General features: G+C 45.1%; 1 protein-coding gene across 18 annotated transcripts in view; it reads right to left on the reverse strand.

Annotated features, from left to right (window-relative positions):
* The window catches only part of PTK2 (protein tyrosine kinase 2), a 458,969-nt gene that overhangs the window by 230,382 nt on the left and 208,122 nt on the right, over positions 1–20,465 (reverse strand). For all 18 annotated transcript variants that reach the window (XM_040355020.1, XM_040355019.1, XM_040355017.1 and 15 more), the window contains 3 exons: positions 12,185–12,264; positions 8,567–8,629; positions 1,247–1,301 (listed from right to left, as the gene is read on the reverse strand). In XM_040355020.1, coding sequence (XP_040210954.1) covers positions 1,247–1,301; positions 8,567–8,629; positions 12,185–12,264 — 198 coding nt within the window. The remainder of the gene's footprint in view (positions 1–1,246; positions 1,302–8,566; positions 8,630–12,184; positions 12,265–20,465) is intronic.

Consider the following 20,465-nt stretch of genomic DNA (forward strand, 5'->3'; position numbering starts at 1 on the left):
TATGTTCCCTTAACTCAGGCTCCGTTTACACTAGACGTGTTCTGCCGAAAAATGTGTTTTATTTATTTTTCGGGTCATTTGTTATGATCTAAATTCGTAAATCCGAAAATTTGGAAACTCGAAAAGAAATACGTAAATAAGAAAGAAAATCTGAAAAACTTGAAAGAACGAAAATCCAAAAATTCAAAAATAACCAACTAATATTAATTTAAAATTATAGGTATTGGAATTTCCTTTCAAATTTGACTGTTAGTGAATGTAACGAATATGAATTTATCCGAAGTTACTAATTATCCGGAAAAACGAATGCCGCATCTATGGAATGAATATTTAAAAGTTTTAATTATTATTGTTATTTATTATTATTCATTTGTTATGTTCCATTCAGTACGGCATTCTTATTTCAGATAATTTGTAACTTCGGATAAATTTGTATTCGTTACGTTCTCTGACTGCCAAATTTGAAAGAAAATTCCAATACCTATAATTTAATAGTTAGTACGGTAATATTCCAGTTCAGATTTTAGAATTTTCGGGTTTTAGAGTTTTCGTTCATATTTTCAGATTTCCAAAACTACAGATTTTAAGATTTCAAATTCATAAATTTACAAGTCTTCGCGCACACAAGTCTTCGCGCACACAAGTCTTCGCGCACACAAGTCTTCGCGCACACAAGTCTTCGCGCACACAAGTCTTCGCGCACACAAGTCTTCGCGCACACAAGTCTTCGCGCACACAAGTCTTCGCGCACACAAGTCTTCGCGCACACAAGTCTTCGCGCACACAAGTCTTCGCGCACACAAGTCTTCGCGCACACAAGTCTTCGCGCACACAAGTCTTCGCGCACACAAGTCTTCGCGCACACAAGTCTTCGAACTTATGAATATTTAGAAAAATTTGTTAAACGTGTTTTCGTTAATTCGGATATTTACAAAATACTGACTTTTTGTCGAAAATTGATAAAAAAACTAATTCGGAACAAAACTAATTGTACATATATAGTTCACACCATGGCGCCCTCGATAACGGCCGAAATCGCAATTCTGCGTCGTCGCAAAATGTGGGATGCACTTGCGATCCCCCTTACTTCCAATGGCACCCAATCGTGGCGCGACTTTGAATCGATTGTCAGCCAGGGAATTGCAGTAAAATGGCACAAACAGAATCGCGGGACGCCCGTCACCCAAAAGATGTTCCGATTCCGAAACGCCATGGTGTGACCGGAGCCCAAGAGATAGAACCTTACCTTCACAGAATCCAGCAAACTCTTGGGGAAGAACCTCTTCAGACCCACATCCTTCCTGAAAGACATAAGCCATAAATCATCTTACACTAGAATAGAATGGGATGGACTGCTTCAACATTATAATTTTAACAACTTGACATTATATCCATACAGGTTATGATGGAAAGGGAATAAAGCAAACAAAACCCCTCCAACAGAATCAGTGGGTAGCACAGTAATTCGTTTTACAACAGAACAATTCTTGTCTCATTTCACCACATATTCTAAAAATAAAAGTATTTCATAATTCAGGAAAGTGGGTGGAGCCATGCAAATTATTTCTTTATGTCCCAGAATGCACATACAGATTTACCTGAATATTCTGCTGTAGAACCATTCATTCCAAACAGCACACAGCTGTTTCAGGCTGCATTCACATCTAGGCGTTTTCACGCCAGACGCCCGTCGCTATTGCAGCCTGCAATACGCTGGAGGGGTGATTTTACATTGTCGGCTATGGAGATGGTCCACATCTCCACGCCGAACGCCGAAACGCCTGAAGCTCAAAACAAGTCCCAGACTCTTTTTTTCAGGCGTCTTTGGCGTTCGGCCATAGCCGACAATGTGTGATAACCCCTCCGGCGTATGAAAACGCTGCGTTTTGTCGCGGCAAATCACGGGACAAAACGCCACAATTTTTCGCGGCAAATCGCGGTAACATACGCCGCGGTAACATACATTCAGGTGTGAATGCAGCCTTAGACTATCATCAATGCATTGCATTGAGACATTGACTTCTATTGGGTATGGCTTGGTTAGGACCCAATGTGACAGTATAACTATATAGGCTATGGTGAGAAGAGACTAAAGGAATCAAAAGAACTCTCCAACTGAATAAGTATTAGAGCTGCACGATAAATCGTTAAAAGAATCGCAATCGCGATTCCACTCCCCTCGTGATCTTTACACAGCATTTCCTTGATTCAGTGCAGAGTTCTCGGCTCACAGCTGACACAAAAAACGGCAGCCAGCCAAGTTTATCACAATAGAGAGATAAAGAGAATTAGGTAGATTCACAAAGAGTTAGGCCGACTTATCAGTAGATAAGCCGAAATAACTCAGAATCTACGCCGGCGTTTGTTTAAGCGTATGCTCAAACAGAGATACGCTAAACAAAGCTAAGATAGGACGGCTTGCGCCGTTCTATCTTAGCTTGCAATTTTTTGGATGGCCGCTAGGTGGCGCTTCCATTGCGGCGGGCGTAGATTATGTAAATGAGCTTTTACGCTGATTCCCGAACGTACGCAAGCCCGCCGCAGTCGATTAACTTAGTTTCCGTAAGGCCTTAGGCGGCCTAATGTTATTCCACCTATGAGGTGGAATAACAATGTTAAAGTATGGCCGCCGTTCCCCCCGCGAGGTTCGAATTTTTTACGTCGTTTGCGTAAGTCGTCCGCGAATCGGGAGTTACGTCGTTGTCGTCCGCGAATCAATAGGCCCGTACGGCGTACTTAGCCGCAATGCGCCATGGGAAATGTAGGCGCCCAGGGCATGCGCAGTAAGAAAAAAACATCAAAAAACGTGAGGTCAAGCCTCATTAGCATTAAACACGCCCCCCCCAACCCATTTGAATTAGGCGCCCCTACGCCCGCCTTGTTTACACTACGCCGCCCTAAGGAGGTAAGTGCTTTCTGAATCATGTACTTTTCGCTTTTACTTAAGGCGGCGTAGTGTAAACACGCTAGGCTACGCCGATCTTAATTTTAGGCGCCCCTACGTGAATCTACCTAAATCAGTGTAACATTTTGTTCTAAATCAAAAAGGAATGAACTTTGGTCTATAGACGAGGACAGTTTAACCACTTAAAGAGGAAGTAAACCCCGATGGGTTTTACCTCCTATTTCCCTGCAAAGGTAAAGCATAATGGGCTATGTAGCCCCTATACATGAAGCGTCCATTATTCACCCCTCTTCCTTCCGGGGCCGCAGACTCCGGCTCCGAGACTTGTCTGAGTCGCGTGATGTCACTCCTGCGCGTGTGCTTGGGAGCCGCCAGTCTCTAGAAACAGCACAGTGTAATTTGTAATAAAAACATCTTTGCAATTCTGAAGATTCCCTACAACCACTTTGCATATTATTTTATATACACTGCGATTCTGGACTTGCCAAATAGGCTGCAGAAATCTCCATCCACTGAGTCTGGCTGCATCCATGTTAACTGTGGGCAGCTGAAGCTGCTGCCTGTTCACTTCCTGGATTTACACAGAGGCAGACCTCCAGCTCCGCAGCCCTCATTGGCCCTCTTATGATTACCTTCCTGGCAAATTCTCACGGGAGTGAGAGCTGTGCATGATGTCATAAGCCTAGGTTTTTTACCAAACAGGAAGTGTATAAGGTATTTACTGTCAGAAAAAAAAATATGTTTTATTATCCAGAGTTAAAACAACAAGGTCAGAGGATTTAATAGTTGGAAAGATGAAAAAATGTTAATCTTGCCGAGCGTTGTGCATTTCTTCCAGATCCGTGCAGTAATCCAGTGTGAGACTTCCTGTAATAAAGACTGCTCACTGCTGCTCTCTCTCCTTGTGCAGGCGGACTGGTCTTGTCTCCGCCCCCACCTGTAGAAGGTGGAGCCTGCTGGGCCCCTCCCACAGTTCTGTTTTCTACCCCATTGTGCAGGACGACTGTCTCGTCTCCGCCCCCTGTAATTTTCTGCAGGCAGTCTGTAGTGGGTGGAGCCTGCTGGGCCCCTCCCACAGCTCTGCTCCCTCTCCTTGTGCAGGGTGACTGGTCTGGTCTCCGCCCCCTCCTGTAGTATTCTCCAGGCATCCTGTAGTGGGTGGGGCTTCTGGTCCCCTCCCACAGCTCTGCTTTCTGCACAGTGATGATGTCACATCTGTGATTGCAAAGGCATTTTTCTGCACACAAAAAGTGGATTTATAATCCTTTACGGCTACTGAGGAATAGGTTTTAATGAAAGTTTTTGTTTGCAGAGTTCAGCTTTAAAAGGAAGCCAGCTAATAAATTCCAACAGTGAAACAGGAGAGATTCCAGTTATTTATCAGTGTCCTGCCCTGGATGCCATTAGTGAGGGGGCTGCAGGCGATGGCTTGGGCCGAGGGCAGCAGAGATGGATGGCTCCCTTCATGCGCTCTAACATGTACTGATGTGTCAAGGTATTTGGCCAGCAGCTCGGCGCCCCTCTGCGGTTATTGGACGACGTTAAGTGACAATTTAAATGCGCAATTCCATTGACTGGGTCAGCAGGCAAATGACTGCACACAATCACTCACAATCCAAAACGGTAAGCATTGGGTATGGCAGAGATGGATTGTGGGTAATGAGCTACGCGTTTTACAACATTCAGAAATAGATTTTTGGATAAGAAAAAAGGGCCTTGACATTTCATTTAAATTCCATGTGATTTATACATCTGACCAATGTACAAATATTGACAATACAAAAACTGTATCTGCTCCTCTGACTGTAAAGAAAAACATGTATTATATCAATAGATCCATAAGAGAAGAGCCAGACCGATGAGCGCATGCATAAACCAGTAGCTTGGGAGCCTAATGTGGCCTCCAGAAGCTTCTAATGAGCTATCCAGTACCTGTCCAAATACCTGGACTGATCACTTCTTGTTAACCACTTAAGGACCTTGCCTGTTTTTCAGACTCTTAGGGCCAGATTCACAAAGAGTTACGCCGGCGTATCAGTAGATACACCAACGTAACTCGCAATCTAAGCCCATCGTATGTTTAAGTGTATGCTCAAACTGAGATACACTTAAACCTACCTAAGGGTGCAATATTTCCGCTGGCCACTAGGTGGCGCTTCCATTGAGTTCGGCGTAGAATATGCAAATTAGTAGATACGCCGATTCACGAACGTACGCTTGCCCCTCGCAGTAAAGATACGCCGTTTCCGTAAGAGGTATGCCGGCGTAAAGATAAAGCTGCCCCCTAGGTGGCATATCCTAAGTTAAGTATGGCCGTCGTTCCCGCGTCGAAATTTGACGTTGTTTGCGTAAGTCGTCCGTGAATGGGGCTGGACGCCATTTACGTCCACGTCAAAACCAATGACGTCCTTGCGACGTCATTTAGAGCAATGCACGCCGGGATATTTTAGGGACGGCACATGCGCAGTTCGTTCGGAGCGGGGGCGCGCTTCATTTAAATGAAACACGCCCCCTACCCGCCGAACTTGAATTCCGTCGGGTGATTTACACTACGCCGTCGCAACTTTACAGGCAAGTGCTTTGTGAATAAAGCACTTTGCCTGAAAAACTTGCGACGGCGTAACGTAAATCAAATACGTTACGCCCGCCCAAAAATACGCCCATCTACGTGAATCTGCCCCTTAGATTACAAGTTAAAAACATTTTTTTTTTTGCTAGAAAATTACTTTGAATTCCCGAACATTATATATATATTTTTTTCTAACACCCTAGAGAATAAAATGTCAGTCATTGCAATACTTTTTGTCACACCGTATTTGCGCAGCGGTCTTACAAGTTGCTAATCAGACAATCACATGGCAGCATCAAGATGTGGTGAAGATGACTTGCTGAAGTTCAAATCGAGCATTGGAATGAGGAAAAAAGGGGATTTGAGTGCCAATTATTGGAACATTTCGAGGTAATGCCCAAATATAATAATAATAATAATAATAATGATAATAAGAAAAATATTATTCTTATTATTAACCACTTCCTGCCGGGCGTACGACTTTCTACAGCGGCAGTGTGGTTCTTAATTGCCGGGTGATCGTCTATATACGGCCTGAGATGAGATGCCGATGCGCGTGCCTGGCGGCCGCGATGTCCGCCAGGTACCCGCGATCAGCGGTGACAGCAGGAACGTGGAGCTCTGTGTGTAAACACAGAGCTCCACGTCCTGTCAGGGAGAGGAGACCGATCTGTGTTCCTTGTAAATAGGGACACCGCATCGGTCACCTCCCCCAGTCAGTCCCCTCCCCCCACACAGTTAGAACACACTCAGGAAACACATTTAACCCCTTCCTCACCCCCCAGTGTTAACCCCTTCACTGCCAGTCACATTTATACAGTAATTAGTGCATTTTTATAGCACTGATCGCTGTATAAATGTGAATGGTCCCAAAATTGTGTCAAAAGTGTCCGATACGTCCGCCGCAATATCGCAGGCCTGACAAAAAATAAATAAATAATAATTTAAAAAAAAGATCGCAGATCGCCGCCATTACTAGTTAAAAAAAAAAAAAACATAAATCTATCCCCTATTTTGTAGGCGCTATAACTTGCGCAAACCAATCAATATACACTTATTACGATTTTTTTTTTTACAAAAATATGTAGAAGAATACGTATCGGCCTAAACCGAGGACATTTTTTTTTTTAATTGGGATATTATTATAACAAAAAGTAAAAAATAGTGTTTTTTTTTTCAAAAATTTCTGTCTTTATGTTTATAGCGCAAAAACTAAAAAAAATCGCAGAGATGATCAAATACCACCAAAAGAAAGCTCTCTTTGTGGGGAAAAAAATTATAAAAATATAATTTGGGTACAGTGTTGTATGACCGCGCAATTGTCATTCAAAATGTGTCAGCGCTGAAAGCTGAAAATTGGTCTGGGCACGAAGGGGGTTTAACCACTTGACCACCGGGCCTATTCTGGCACTTCTCTCCTTCATGTGAAAACCACAATTTTTTTGCTAGAAAATTAATCAGAACCCCCAAACATTATATATTTTTTTTTAGCAGACATCCTAGGGAATAAAATGGCAGTCATTGCAATACTTTTTGTCACACCGTATTTGCGCAGCGGTCTTACAAGCGCACTTTTTTTGGATAAAAATCACTTTTTTGAATTAAAAAAATAAAACAATAAATTTTGCCCAATTTTTTTATATATTGTGAAAGATAATGTTACGCCGAGTAAAATGATACCCAACATGTCACGCTTAAAAATTGCGCCCGCTCGTGGCATGGCGTCAAACTTTTACCCTTAAAAATCTCGATAGGCGACGTTTAAAAAATTCTACAGGTTGCATTTTTTGAGTTGCAGAGTAGGTCTAGGGCTAGAATTATTGCTCTCGCTCTAACGATCGCGGCGATACCTCACTTGTGTGGTTTGAATACCGTTTTCATATGCGGGCGCTACTCGCGTATGCGTTCGCTTCTGCGCGCGAGCTCGTCGGGATGGGGCGCTTTAAAAAAATTTTTTTTTGTTTTCTTATTTATTTTTATTTAGTTTTATAATTTAATTTATTCCTATTACAAGGAATGTAAACATCCCTTGTAATAGAAAAAAGCATGACAGGTCCTCTTAAAGGGGTTGTAAAGACAAAAATATTTTCCTCTTAAATTAAAGTCTGACAGTAGCTGATAAAGTAAAAAGTAATGTTTTGCATTATAACTAGTTTGATACCTGTTGAAATCGAGCTTTTTTATTCACCTATGTCACTCCTGAATCGTTATTCTCACTGACTTCCTGGTTTGCGGTGCGCATTCATTCTTGCTACATCACGGCCTAATGGGAACTACAGTTCCTATTAGGCTTAGCCTCCATGCCTGTGAGGGATAAGAGAGCATCTTCACGCAGGGCTGTAGTCATAGGGAGGGGGTGAGCACATTCTGCTTTCCACCATGCAAAACGGCTCTGGTGGAAAGCAAGAAGAGGAGAGACAGGAAATGGCATTTTCAAACCTGGATTACTGTATTTTGGAGGTCAAAAGGAAAAAGGAGGTAAGCGATATTTAAATGCTCTAGCTTACAGCAATCAATTGATCTAATAAAAAACAAACCTTTAGTGTTCCTTTAAATATGAGATCTGGGGTCAAAAAGACCTCAGATCTCATATTTAGACTTAAATGCAAAAAAAATAAAAATAAAATAAAAATGTCATTTTTTCAAATGACAAAAAAAAAAATGTTTCTTTAAGAGGCTGGGCGGGACTGACGTTTTGACGTCACTTCCGCCCAGCAGAGCTATGAGGACGGGTGAAGGAGATTTCTCCTTCAGTCCCGTCCCCGCTCAGCTGCTGGACACATCCGATCCCCTCCGCCGCTACCGACGGCTCCGGTAAGCGGCGGAGGGCGCGGGAGAGCGGCGGGAGGGGGGGGGGCCCCTCTCCCGCCACCGATAACGGCGATCTCGCGGCGAATCCGCCGCGAAAACTGCCGTTATCGTGTACACCACCGCCCCCTGAAAAGATGAATATCTCGGTTGTGGCAGCAGCTGCTGCCGTTACCGAGATATTCAACTTTAAAAACAGGACGTCTTTTTGACATGGGGCGGTGGTCAAGTGGTTAAGTGGCCAGTAATGAAGTGGTTAATAACAGACCAGCAGTAACACTTACTCTAACACTTCATAGTTTGATTTCTTCTCCAAAGCATTCCCTCTCATCTCCCCGTACGATCGCCTGCATAGAGAAAATGAACAAGATTATCAGCCAATTAAAAACAAAATATTGCAAGCACTTTTAAAATGATAATCCATGGAAATATCAGGACAATACACTTTTATAGCATTTTCTCCCCACAGGAGACACTAATAAGCAGTGTGAGAACTCATAACCTCACAGATTTCCAACAAATTTAGGGGGAATAAGAAAATTTCTTAATTGGAAAATTGTGGAGGGAACCTTGCATTGTACTGAACGGATGTCAATGTACAGTATAATACGTGTATAACATTGTATGTAAATTGTTGGCACCGTGTAAATGCCTGTAATCATTAACGCAATACCAAGCCAGTGACATATTGTAGGCACTCTCCGCCCACCCACAGTACATTTACAGCTGCCGGCACCACCACATACTGGTACGCTGGGGCACACAGCAGCGCAATCCTGTGACCGCTGTGTCCACCGCTCTGTATTAACGTTAGGGACCCAGGACTCCCAGATTTCTTTATTTATTTTTTAACTATTTTGTGAGAGTTTTCCTTCGACAATAAAAAAATAAAATAAAAATAAGGAGATATCCGTTGATTTACTAAGGGCTCTTTCACACTGAGCACCCGTACAGGTCCGTCTGTCAGTTTTTTTTGCGGACCTGTACGGGCGCTCTGTGCTCCTTTATGGAGCCGCGGATGTCAGCGGTGACATGCCCGCTGACTCTGACCCGCTCCGATCCGCCAAAGCGTGACGGAGGAAAAACCTACTTTTCCTTCCGTCTGCCGGATCGGATTGGGTGAACACAGACAAACGGTCCGTGTTCATCCGATCCCCCCATAGGGGGGAGCGGAGAAAAGACAGGGCGGTCCCTGCACAGTGTGCGGGGAACGCCCTGTCATCCGCCGGCTCAGCGGGGATCAACGGAGCGATCCCCGCTGAGCAAGCGGAGGTGCACGGGGCGTATCATTACTGATTCTCGCCGTGTGAAAGGGGCCTGGAGATGGCAAAATTTGGTGTAGCTGTGCACGGTAGCCAATCAGCTTTTAACTTCAGTTTGTTCAATTGACAATAAACTTGGAAGCCGTTTGGTTTCTATGCAGTGCTGCACCGGATTTTGCACTTTCCAGTTTTAGTACATCAAACCTTTTGTGTTGGTTCAATATTTTGACAGTAGACATTGGTGGACCCATGAATGCTCCATGGGCAGCAGGATGTCCAGATACTAGGGATGCACTGATACCAGTTTTTTTTAAGACAAAGTACCAAAGTACTTGCTGATACCAATGACCAATGCAGTGGAACCCCAGACTGCGGTTAACGAGTGTTTTGCAATACAAGCATTTTTTTTTTTAAATCTTGACTCGGTTTGCGAGTGTTCTCTTGCAAAACGCGCATGATTCAAGCCTCTGCAGTGTGCAGTACCATGTTTGGCCAGAGGTGCGGGGGTGCCGGTGACACTCAGCCGTTTGTAAATACTTGGAAACACTCAATACTCGGAAATACACCATTTGAGACTGAGGGTTTCCGAGCGATCTCCGAGTATTTCAGAGTCTCTCTGGTGCCCCCCACCTCTGGCCACATGCAGTATTGCATGCAATAGAAGTCAATGTGGAACGAATTCTCTTAGTTTATATTGACTTCTATGGGGAAACTCGCTTTGATATCCTGGAACGGATTATGCTCGTAATTCAAGGTTCCACTGTACCTAATTTTTAGAAGGCCAGCAAGCAAACTCAATCATTGGCCTTGGATGCATTTATTTTTGGCTCACACCAGTGTGTCTTTGGAATCGGGCTACTCCATTGCGATTTCAAAGCCGCAGATCAGTGCGATTTGGATCTCCGATTTCACTGCGGCTTGCAACTTTCTTTAACAGAGGTCAATGCAAGTCGCAATAAAATTGCAATAAAAAGTAGTGCACAAACCCTTTTCAAAGTCGCTGTACCTTGAGTCACAACAATTTGAATGGTTTCTTTGCTGGCAATGGGTTGTGCCTTGTCATGCCATTTTGAACTATCAAATCGTATGACATTTGAACCAGGGCTTATGGCATGCATGCTCAACCTGTGGCCCTCCAACTGTTGCAGAACTACAAGTCACTTGATGCATTGCAAGCCGATGCCTGACTCCCAAAGGCAGAGGCATGACGGGAATTGTAGTTCCTCAACAGCTGGAGGGCCACAGGTCGAGCACTCATGGCTTATGGTATCGGTTTTAGTATCGTAGCACTTTAGTACACGTGCAAATGCTTAGTATCGGCACAAATACCGATACCAGTATCCTACCTCCACAATCTGTTTAGGTATAACAAAAATATGCAAAAGTCCTTTTTTGCTTTTTCAGATGTAAACCAACAAAAAAAAAAAAACGGATTGGAGGCATCTGGTCATCTGGCCGCCCATAGAGTGATCATGGGTCCACCAATGTCCACTGTAAAAAAAAATTACCGGACACAAGGGCCTCTTTCACACTGGGGCGGGAGATGCGGTGGCGGTAAAGCGCCGCTATTTTTAGCGATGCTTTACCATCGGAATTGCAGCGGTATTCGGCCGCTAGCAGTGCGGTTTTACCCCCGCTAGCGGCCGGAAAAGGGTCAATACCGCCGGCAATGCGCATTGCCGGCGGTAAAGCTGTGGTTTCCCATTGCTTTCAATGGGAAGGAACGGTGGAGGAGCGGTAAACACACCGATCCAAAATGCGGCTAGCAGGACATTTGGAGTGGTCCTGCTAGCGTCGGTTTGCAGGCAATATTTTTTGCGCAACATAGCCTGCAAACCCCCCCAGTGTGAAAGGGGTCAAAGTGACATCCATGCTGTTCCGCTCCAATTTAGTCTGAATGGACTCGTAGGTAGGCGCATGTAAACAGATGCATATCAGGTTTTATTAAAGGGGTGTTCCAGCCTGTTTTTAAGTTTATTAGGAGTCAGCAGCTACAAAAAGTGTAGCTGCTGGCTTTTAATAAAAAGTCACTTACCTGCTCCACGGTTCAAGCGACGCACCGGCTGGGGCTCCGCTCCTCGCCCCCCCCTTGCCGGCCGGTGTCTTAATACCTAGTGTGAGCACATGAAAATGACAGCTTTCGGCTTCACGGCCGGGCACCCACTGCGCATGCGCGAGCGGCACTGCGCCGTCCGATTGGAAAGGCGCTCGCCTACAGGGAGGGGCTGCAATAAGGCGATTAAGCTATTCGCCTTACCAGCCCCTCGGCGGAAGGAGGAAGTGGGACAGGAAGTCCCACTGCTCCTGTGAAGCCCCCACTCCCCCACCAAAAAAATGACATGCCAAATGTGGCATGTAAGGGGGCAAGGAGTGGATTAAGCGGAAGTTCCATTTTTAGGTGGAACTCCGCTTTAAAAAGTAACAGGCTTCCCGCCAATCTGGATTAACTGATGAGTTAAAAACACAACAGAATTTTTTGACATCGTGAACCAAAACCACAAAGTATGTGGTGTGGAAGACAACATCAGAAACATACAAAATGCTAAACTATAGGCAGGACTGGTGCTTCACACTCCACGAATCACAGATTGCCACTACCTCCAACAGAATACGTGTAATATGCAAGATTTAGGATATTACCGAATCTCCAGGCAGCCCAGCTTCAAAGCAATTTCCTGGTCCACTTGGTCTGACATCTCCGACATGTAGTCATTTTTCACCTGGAAGACAGAGGCAGAGGAGAGAGAGAGAGATTAGAATAAAAACTAGACAGTCAGAAGACAGACGTTCTTGTTATTCAAATCTGGTACTGAATGCAGTTAATAGAAGACTTTCCTATCATTTTCAGCCACACATAAGAATGTGCCATGTCCAGTTTGCGGTCATCACTGTTTGCTATAGTTTTAAAACTCTGTTGCTTTGTAGGCTCAGTGGGTAACAAAAAGGTTGTGGACACCTGACGATCAGATCACATCTACTGATGGTTCAAGAGAAAATTATGGTGATGCAAATCAACATTGTGGCAGATGTGTACCACCCAATGTTTTTTCCAGTGTTGTTCTCAATGCGAACTGACAGTCAATACTGTCAGCATGCATTAATACCGATGCCTCTTCTGTAGTTCTGGCTCTTGTGAATTCAGAGGGAGGCGCCGGGAGTAGTGCAGAGGAGGAGGAGGAGGGGGTGACCAATGGAAGCGCTGATCAGACTATGGGAGGGAGCACTGAGCACGAGCACATGGCTGTATAAGGAGGTGAGATCCAATGAGGAGTCTGTCAGACAACAAATAAACCAGGGGGAAGGCCAGGCTCAGGGTGCGAGCGGGACCGCATGGGAAAGGGATAAAGGTACAGGTCAGACGAGAATGCAACTTGGAGCACCCTTTAATCACCACCCCACCCTCCGTAGGGGAATCTAGATAATAAGACTTTGCCATAGTGGACTTCCACCTGTACAGGTATGCCTGGGCAGCTGAGAACTAGTTAGTTAGGAATTTAAATGTTTGTGGACTGTACCCCTTGCAGTCTTCAAGTAAAGCTTGTTACTGTCCTTGAGCCTGGTCTGAAAATATTCAAAGGGGTGCAAGAAACTATATGGCCTATCAAAAGAACAGTTTCTGTAAAGTACACATAGGGTACAACAGGAAGGCCGCCACAAAGGGTCAGCAGAAGAGACGGAGTAGGAGTCTGTCAATGTCAAGGGTAACCACAAACTTTGGTGAAGTCAACAGCAGCCATCCAGTTGTGGAGAGGTACCAGGCTTGGGTGACCGTTCCTTCGGTAGTGAGGGGGTCGATGTTCTGCCTCCCTCCATAGTGGTCGGTTCCCCAAATAGTAACTGGGACCGAATCCACGGTACAGAGACCCCATGTTATCCAGTCGAAAGGTGCGGGAGAGAGAGGAGGTGGTAATTATGGGCATGCATGAGGTCCCAGCTAGTGCACGACGGGACCCAACTCTGTTACTGGGAGTGAAGTGGCAGAGTTATGCTGGACTGGTGGAGAGGGCATAGGCTGAGCGGTGTCCCTCCTAAACACAACATTTATCAAGCAAGGGTGAGTAGCGACACAGGACAGAACATTTTACAGACTAATGCCGCGTACACACGGTCGGAACTTCCGACAACAAATGTTCAATGGGAGCTTTTTGTTGGAAATTCCGACCGTGTGAAGGCTCCATCCGACATTTGCGGTCAGAATTTCCGACAACAAAAATTTGAGAGCTTGTTCTCAAATTTTCCGACAACAAAATCCGTTCTCGTAAATTCCCATCATGTGTAGACAATTCTGACGCACAAAATTCCACGCATGCTCTGAATCAAGTATGAGACGGAAGCGCTCGGTCTGGTAAAACTAGCGTTTGTAATGGAGATAGCACATTCGTCACGCTGTAACGGACTGAAAAGCACGAGGCTGAAAAGCGCAAATCGTCTCTCACCAAACTTCTACTAACACAACTGGTATTGAATCTCCCTTTAAAGGAACACTAAAAAGGGAAAAAAACATTTTTGGGGTAAAATAACAAACATGTTATACTTACCACCACTGTGCAGCTTGTGTCCCCGAACCCGGTCTTCTGGGGTCCCTCGGCGGCTGTCTCAGCTCCTCCTCGCAAGAGCATTCCACCTTCATGCGAGCATAGCTGCTCACTGTATCACTTGGCCCCCGCCCCCCGGCGTGTTGCGTCATTGGATGTGATTGACAGCAGTGCCAGCCAGTGGCTGCGCTGCAATCCATCCAACCTAGCCAATCAACAGCCACAGACTGAGAACCGAGGAGAATGACGGGGGCGAGCTCGGAACTTTCGAGGGTCATGTAAGTAAGACGGGGGCTCGGGGGGAGGGGTGCGGTATCGTCGGATGTGCCATGGGAACAAAATATTAAAAGTCAGCAGCTACAAATACTGCAGCTGCTGACTTTTAATATTAGGACACTTACCTGTCCTGGAGTCCAGCGCCGATCGCAGCAGAGCACGAGCGATCGCTCGTCACTCTGCTGCTCCCCCCGCCATCCACGCTGAGGGAACCAGGAAGTGAAGCGCTGCGGCTTCACTGCCCGGTTCCCTACGGCGCATGCGCGAGTCGCGCTGCGCCCGCCGATTGGCTCACACGCTGTGTGCTGGGAGCCCAGTGTTCCCAGCACACAACGGGCGACAGACGGGATGTGACGGAATGCCCGTCTTTCGCCCGTATCGTGTGGCCGGAAGTGGGTGCAAATACCTGTCTTTAGACAGGTGTCTGCACCCCCCTCCCCCCTGAAAGGTGTCAAATGTGACACCGGAGGGGGGGAGGGTTCCGATCAGCGGGACTCCACTTTAGGGTGGAGGACCGCTTTAAGGTGAAAAAACATTTACCTTTACAACCCCTTTAATAGTGCTGTCATACGTCTTGTACGTCACCACGTTCTTGGTGTTCAGGAATTTCCGACAACATTTGTGCGACCGTGTATGCAAGACGAGTTTGAGACAATATCCGTCGGGCAAAAATCCACGGTTCTGTTTTCAGAATTTTCGATCGTCTGTACGAGGCATAACTCTGTATATTACAACACCGCTGCACACAGTGTACAGCTCATCTTTGGGGTACCGCCTTAATGACGACTTTCACATGAACGCTGCCTCACATTCCCAGGCATTGATGAGCACAAGAGGAGAGGTACCCCCGCGTGCCCTTTAATGTCGCCAACAGGAGACCATGGATGATGTGAGAGCTCAGCAGCCCAAAGAAACCAGATTTCAGTTTTCCTCAGTTCAGAGCAGCTAGTACCATAAATGGTGACCGTGGCGTGGTTGGCGTGGCTGTTGCATAACAACCCCCCCCCCCCCCCATGCTGTGCGCAGCAATGAAGTGGGTTAAAGTGTAGGGGTTATAGTATATCACAAACTCATCATGCTCTATATAGAAAAAGCTTTGGCATCTGTTGTGTTACCAGCATACTGCAAGGCTGTGCGAATAAATGATGAGAGGGGGAGGGGTGATGCCATGACCCCAGACTCTGGCTCAGCAGCTGCCACTATTAACAGCCATATGCTGGCTGCATCAGAGCCCCTCTCCGCAGCTTCTACATCCCCGCAACGCGAGCAATAAGCCATATTGTACAATAACGGGCAGCAGGAGAAACACTTGGGATGTTTGTAGAGTTAATCGTCGGGAAATAAGCAATGTGGCTCTTCATAAACTTGTGTAAAAATCGAACTCTGCGCCGATGCTTCAAAAGTAAATACAGTAAAACCTTGGTTTGAGAGTAACTTGGTTTGAGAGCGTTTTGCAAGACAAGCTAAATTTAATACATTTTTCCATGATATACAAGCGATGTCTTGATATAAGAGTAGCGTCATGTCACAACTGAGTAATAAAGAGAAGAGAGGAGCCTCTAAGTGTAGCAATATGGTTACATTTATTGAAGGTACAACATTTAGTAACTTATTGCTACACTTAGGAGGCGCCTCTCTTCTCTTTTATACCCTGTAAAAAAATGCTTTGATATACAAGCGCTTTGTATTACAAGCACGTTTCTGGAACTAATTATACTCGCAATCCAAGGTTTTACTGTAGTGTGTTTGCGGTGAGTGCTCATTATATATCCAACCTTTGAGCTCCTCTTTGCTGACTTTTAAACATCATAGAAGGTTTAAACCCATCAGGTTTTTTTTTTGTTTTTTACATCAAGAGATTTACCTTTACTTCCTGTCCTGTAAGCATAACAGGAAGACAGGAAATCTCCCCAGAAATTAGGGGAATTGAAACACGGAAATGTAGTCCCTGGTAGACAGGTTGGAATTGAGTAGAGATCTGTCACTGCCTCCTTTTCATCTTAAAGGGGTTGTAAAGGTAAAAAAAAAAAAAAAAATCCCTTAATAGCTTCCTTTACCTTGGTGCAGTCCTCCTTCACTTACCTCATCCTTCCATTTTGCTTTTAAATGTCCTTATTTCTTCTGAGAAATCCTCACTTCCTGTTCTTCTGTCTGTAACTCCACACAGTAATGTGAGGCTTTCTCTCTGGTGTGGAAAAAGCCTCTTGAGGGGGCGAGCAAGCAAGTCAGGACACTCTCTACTTTGCAGATAGAGAAAGGAGCTGTGTGTTAGTGGGCGTCCTGACACTCCTGCTTGCCCCCTCCCACCTCAAAAGGCTTTCTCCACACCAGGGAGAAAGCCTCGCATTACTGTGTGGAGTTACAGACAGAAGAACAGGAAGTGAGGATTTCTCAGAAGAAATAAGGACATTTAAAAGCAAAATGGAAGGAAGAGGTAAGTGAAGGAGGACTGCACTAAGGTAAAGGAAGCTATTTAGGGGGAAAAAAATTACCTTTACAGCCCCTTTAAGTGGAGTAAACCTTACAAGTTTTCATATTTCCCCCCATCTTGCCCCGTTGTGGAGATATATACAGATGGACACCACAATAAGTGAATCTCTCTCTAAAGTGAGGGAAATGCTCTTGTAGTCATCATTGGAATGTGGTGTGTGACATCATCACGTACCAGAACAGACCGCGGCCATCTTGTTGATTTGAAATAACACCGTATTGATCTGCTGGGCTCTTTTCATTCTATGTAAGTGCAATACTTTAAATATGTTTTTTTTAAATCACATGGATTAACCACTTCCTTACGGGCTCATAGTCATATGACGTCCATAGAGGGGATCTCCCGTCCCCGGTGGTTGTCATGATGTCCTGGGCTTTGTGAGGGGATATCTGAATGACGCCTGCAGCTAGAGGCATCATTGTGTTCCGGAGGTGATTCTGCGCACCATAATGATCAAAGAGGCAGTTCTTATAGGCGGTGGGAAGGGACACCCCCCCACTCCCGCCGCCATCCGGTGCTTCTCCAGGCTCTCCCGTGCCATCGGGGGCCCGGAGAAAGAATCGTCCAGCGCCGGATGGGAAGCATAGAGAGGACTGGTGACCAAATGGTCACCAGTCATCTGACGCCCGGGCGCGATGTGATGACCTCACGCCCGGGTACCCGGAAGTAAACAAAGCCGCGATTGCGGCTAGTAAGCATGAGATCGGTGAATTTTTTTTCATGATCTCATGCTTTCCAGCCTGGAGGAGAGATGTGGGGTCTTATTGACTCCGCATCTCTCCATAAAGAGGACCTGTCACACATCATTCCTATTACAAGGGATGTTTACATTCCTTGTAATAGGAAAAAAGTGATCAAAAAAATAAAAAGTGCAAAAAAAAAAATGTAAAAATTAAAATAAGTAAATATATATATATATATATATATATATATATATATACACACACACACACACACACACACACACACACACACACATAAAAAAAATATATATATATATATATATATATATATATATATATATATATATATATATATATATATATATATATAACACCCCTGTCCCTGGTAGCTCGCGCTCAGCAGCGAACGCACACTTAAGTCCCGCCTACGTATGCAAACCCTGTTCAAACCACATATGCGAGGTATCGCCGCGTGCGTTAGAGCGAGAGCAATAATTTTAGCACTAGACCTCCTCTGTAACGCTAAACTGGTAACCTGTAACATTTTTCAAAGCGTCGCCTATAGAGATTTTTAAGTAACGAAGTTTGGCGCCATTCCCTGAGTGTGCGCAATTTTAAAGCGTGACATGTTAGGTATCTATTTACTCGGCGTAACATCATCTTTCATATTTTACAAAAAAATGGGGTAACTTTACGGTTTTGTTATTTTTTTAATTCGTGAAACCATTTTTTTCCAAAAAAAAAAAGGCGTTTGAAAAATGATTGCGCAAATACCATGCAAGATAAAAAGTTGCAATGACCGCCAATTTATTCCCTAGGGTGTCTGCTAAAAAAAAAAAAAAAACAACATATAAAGTTTGGGGGGTTCTGAGTAATTTTCTAGCAAAATAATGATTTGTACATGTAGGAGAGAAGTGCCAGAATAGGCCCGGTGTGGAGGTGGGTATAAAAGCCCGGTTTTTAAGGGGTTAAGATTCATGGGAAGGTTGCTTGCATTGTTAATGACTGACAGTCTGCGTTTGACCAAACTTTGAAACCATGGGCATCGTATATCCATGGAAATTATGAATCTCGCGCCAATTGATTAAATAAGTGATTAAATAGATACAGTGTATACCATAAACAATCAAGGTGTTGACGCTTCCCGACGACGTGGCAACACGAAACGTACGTCGAGGTGCCTGGTTACGTACAATCACGCACTTCCGGTCCCACTGGTTCTCCGGATCTGAGAATTGGAACGCACGCCAGCTTCCCCAGCGTGGAACACTCTCAGCAAACATTACAACGCTCCTTAGCCTCAGTGCCGGGACCAAGGCACCAACAAAAGTAAGGGGCCATTTGGCGATGTTATGCTTTTAAACTTTTTAAAATAAACGGTATTACACTATAGTGGTCTCCCCTTCTCTTTGTTCGGTACTGTGACATTTGGAGTCTGGATGTATCAAGGGAACTAGAGCCACGCATGGAGTTCTGAAACACCGGGTTTTTGTGATCTAAAGCTTATCTGACCTCTTTTTAAATAAAAAGGTCAACACCTCTTTTTGTGCACATTTGGGGTGAATTCTGGTCTCTGGTCTTGATGGAAGTGGAAACCCCTATTATAGAACCTCAAGCATTTCCTTTCAGCACAAGCACTATTGAACACAGCGGAAGTTCCACTTTTGGGTGGAACTCTGCTTTAATAGCCAGATTCAGAGAGACGGGCGCATCTTTAGTTCGGCGTAGCGCATCCCATTTGCACTACGCCGACGTAACATAGTGAGGCGAGGCCAGTATTCACAAAGCACTTGCTCCCCAAGTTACATCGGCGTAGCGCAAATGGCCCGGCGTAACCCCGCCTAATTCAAATTAGGCAGGTAGTGGGCGTGCTACATGTAAGGTAACCGTGACCCCATGTAAATGAGGGCCGTTGGTACGCCCAGCCCCATTCACATACGCTTACGCAAACGACGTAAAATACGACGGCTGTTCCGTCGTCCATACCTTGCATGGGCTGCGCCATCTTTTTGGTGGTTTATCTTAATGCCGGCGTATGTCTTACGTAAACGGCGTAGCTTACTGCGACGGGCGTACGTACGTTTGTGAATCGGTGTATCTTGCTCATTTACATATTCGACACGTAAATCCACGTACACGCCCCTAGCGACCAGCGTAAATATGCACATAAGATACGACGGCGTAGGAGACTTTCGTCGTTCGTATCTTAGCAATAGTGAGGCGTATTTAATTTTAAGAATGCGCGCAAAGATACGACGGCGCTCATTCGGACTTATGACGGCGTATCTACTGATACGCCGGCTTAAGTCTCTCTGAATCTGGCTATAAGACTTTAATGATGACCCAATGGCTGTACAATTAAGAATGAGGCAACCGAATCAAATACTTGGGCAGGTAAAACAGTTGGCATTTTAACTGCGCGTGCTTTGAAACTGTTGTGTTTGAACCGCTGACTGGCTGAAGTCCTGAATATATCTCAAAAGTCTCCCTTCCTAAAGCTGGAAAGCTTGCCACTTGTCACATCATCAAAAGGGGGCAGCACAGAGCAGACACAGTGATTCCACAGATACACATAATTAGTGAGCGTGATTCTCAATACACTGTTTCTCAATCACCCTTTTACCTCTGTCGCTGTTGTCAGGGCAGATTGGCGCTATGGCGGGAGCGCGCCCACGTCCCCCACGCCATACAAGCACTTCTCTCCCTGAATGAATTGCCTTTGCCTGGAGCACATCCAGATATTGTTCCCAGTGCGCCATTGCTTCTATTACCCAAGATTCAATTGTGTGTTTATTTCTATTGATTTTAACCTGTTTCTTATTCCGCTGTACAATACACAACCTGCATTTTACCGCCGGCTGCCTCCCTATGTGCACTAAACGGCGGCGAATTGCAGAAATGGAGGAATTCCTTTTTTTTTCTCTTTCTTTTTTTTT

This window comes from Rana temporaria, chromosome 5 (assembly GCF_905171775.1).
Source record: "Rana temporaria chromosome 5, aRanTem1.1, whole genome shotgun sequence".
NCBI lineage: Eukaryota > Metazoa > Chordata > Amphibia > Anura > Ranidae > Rana > Rana temporaria.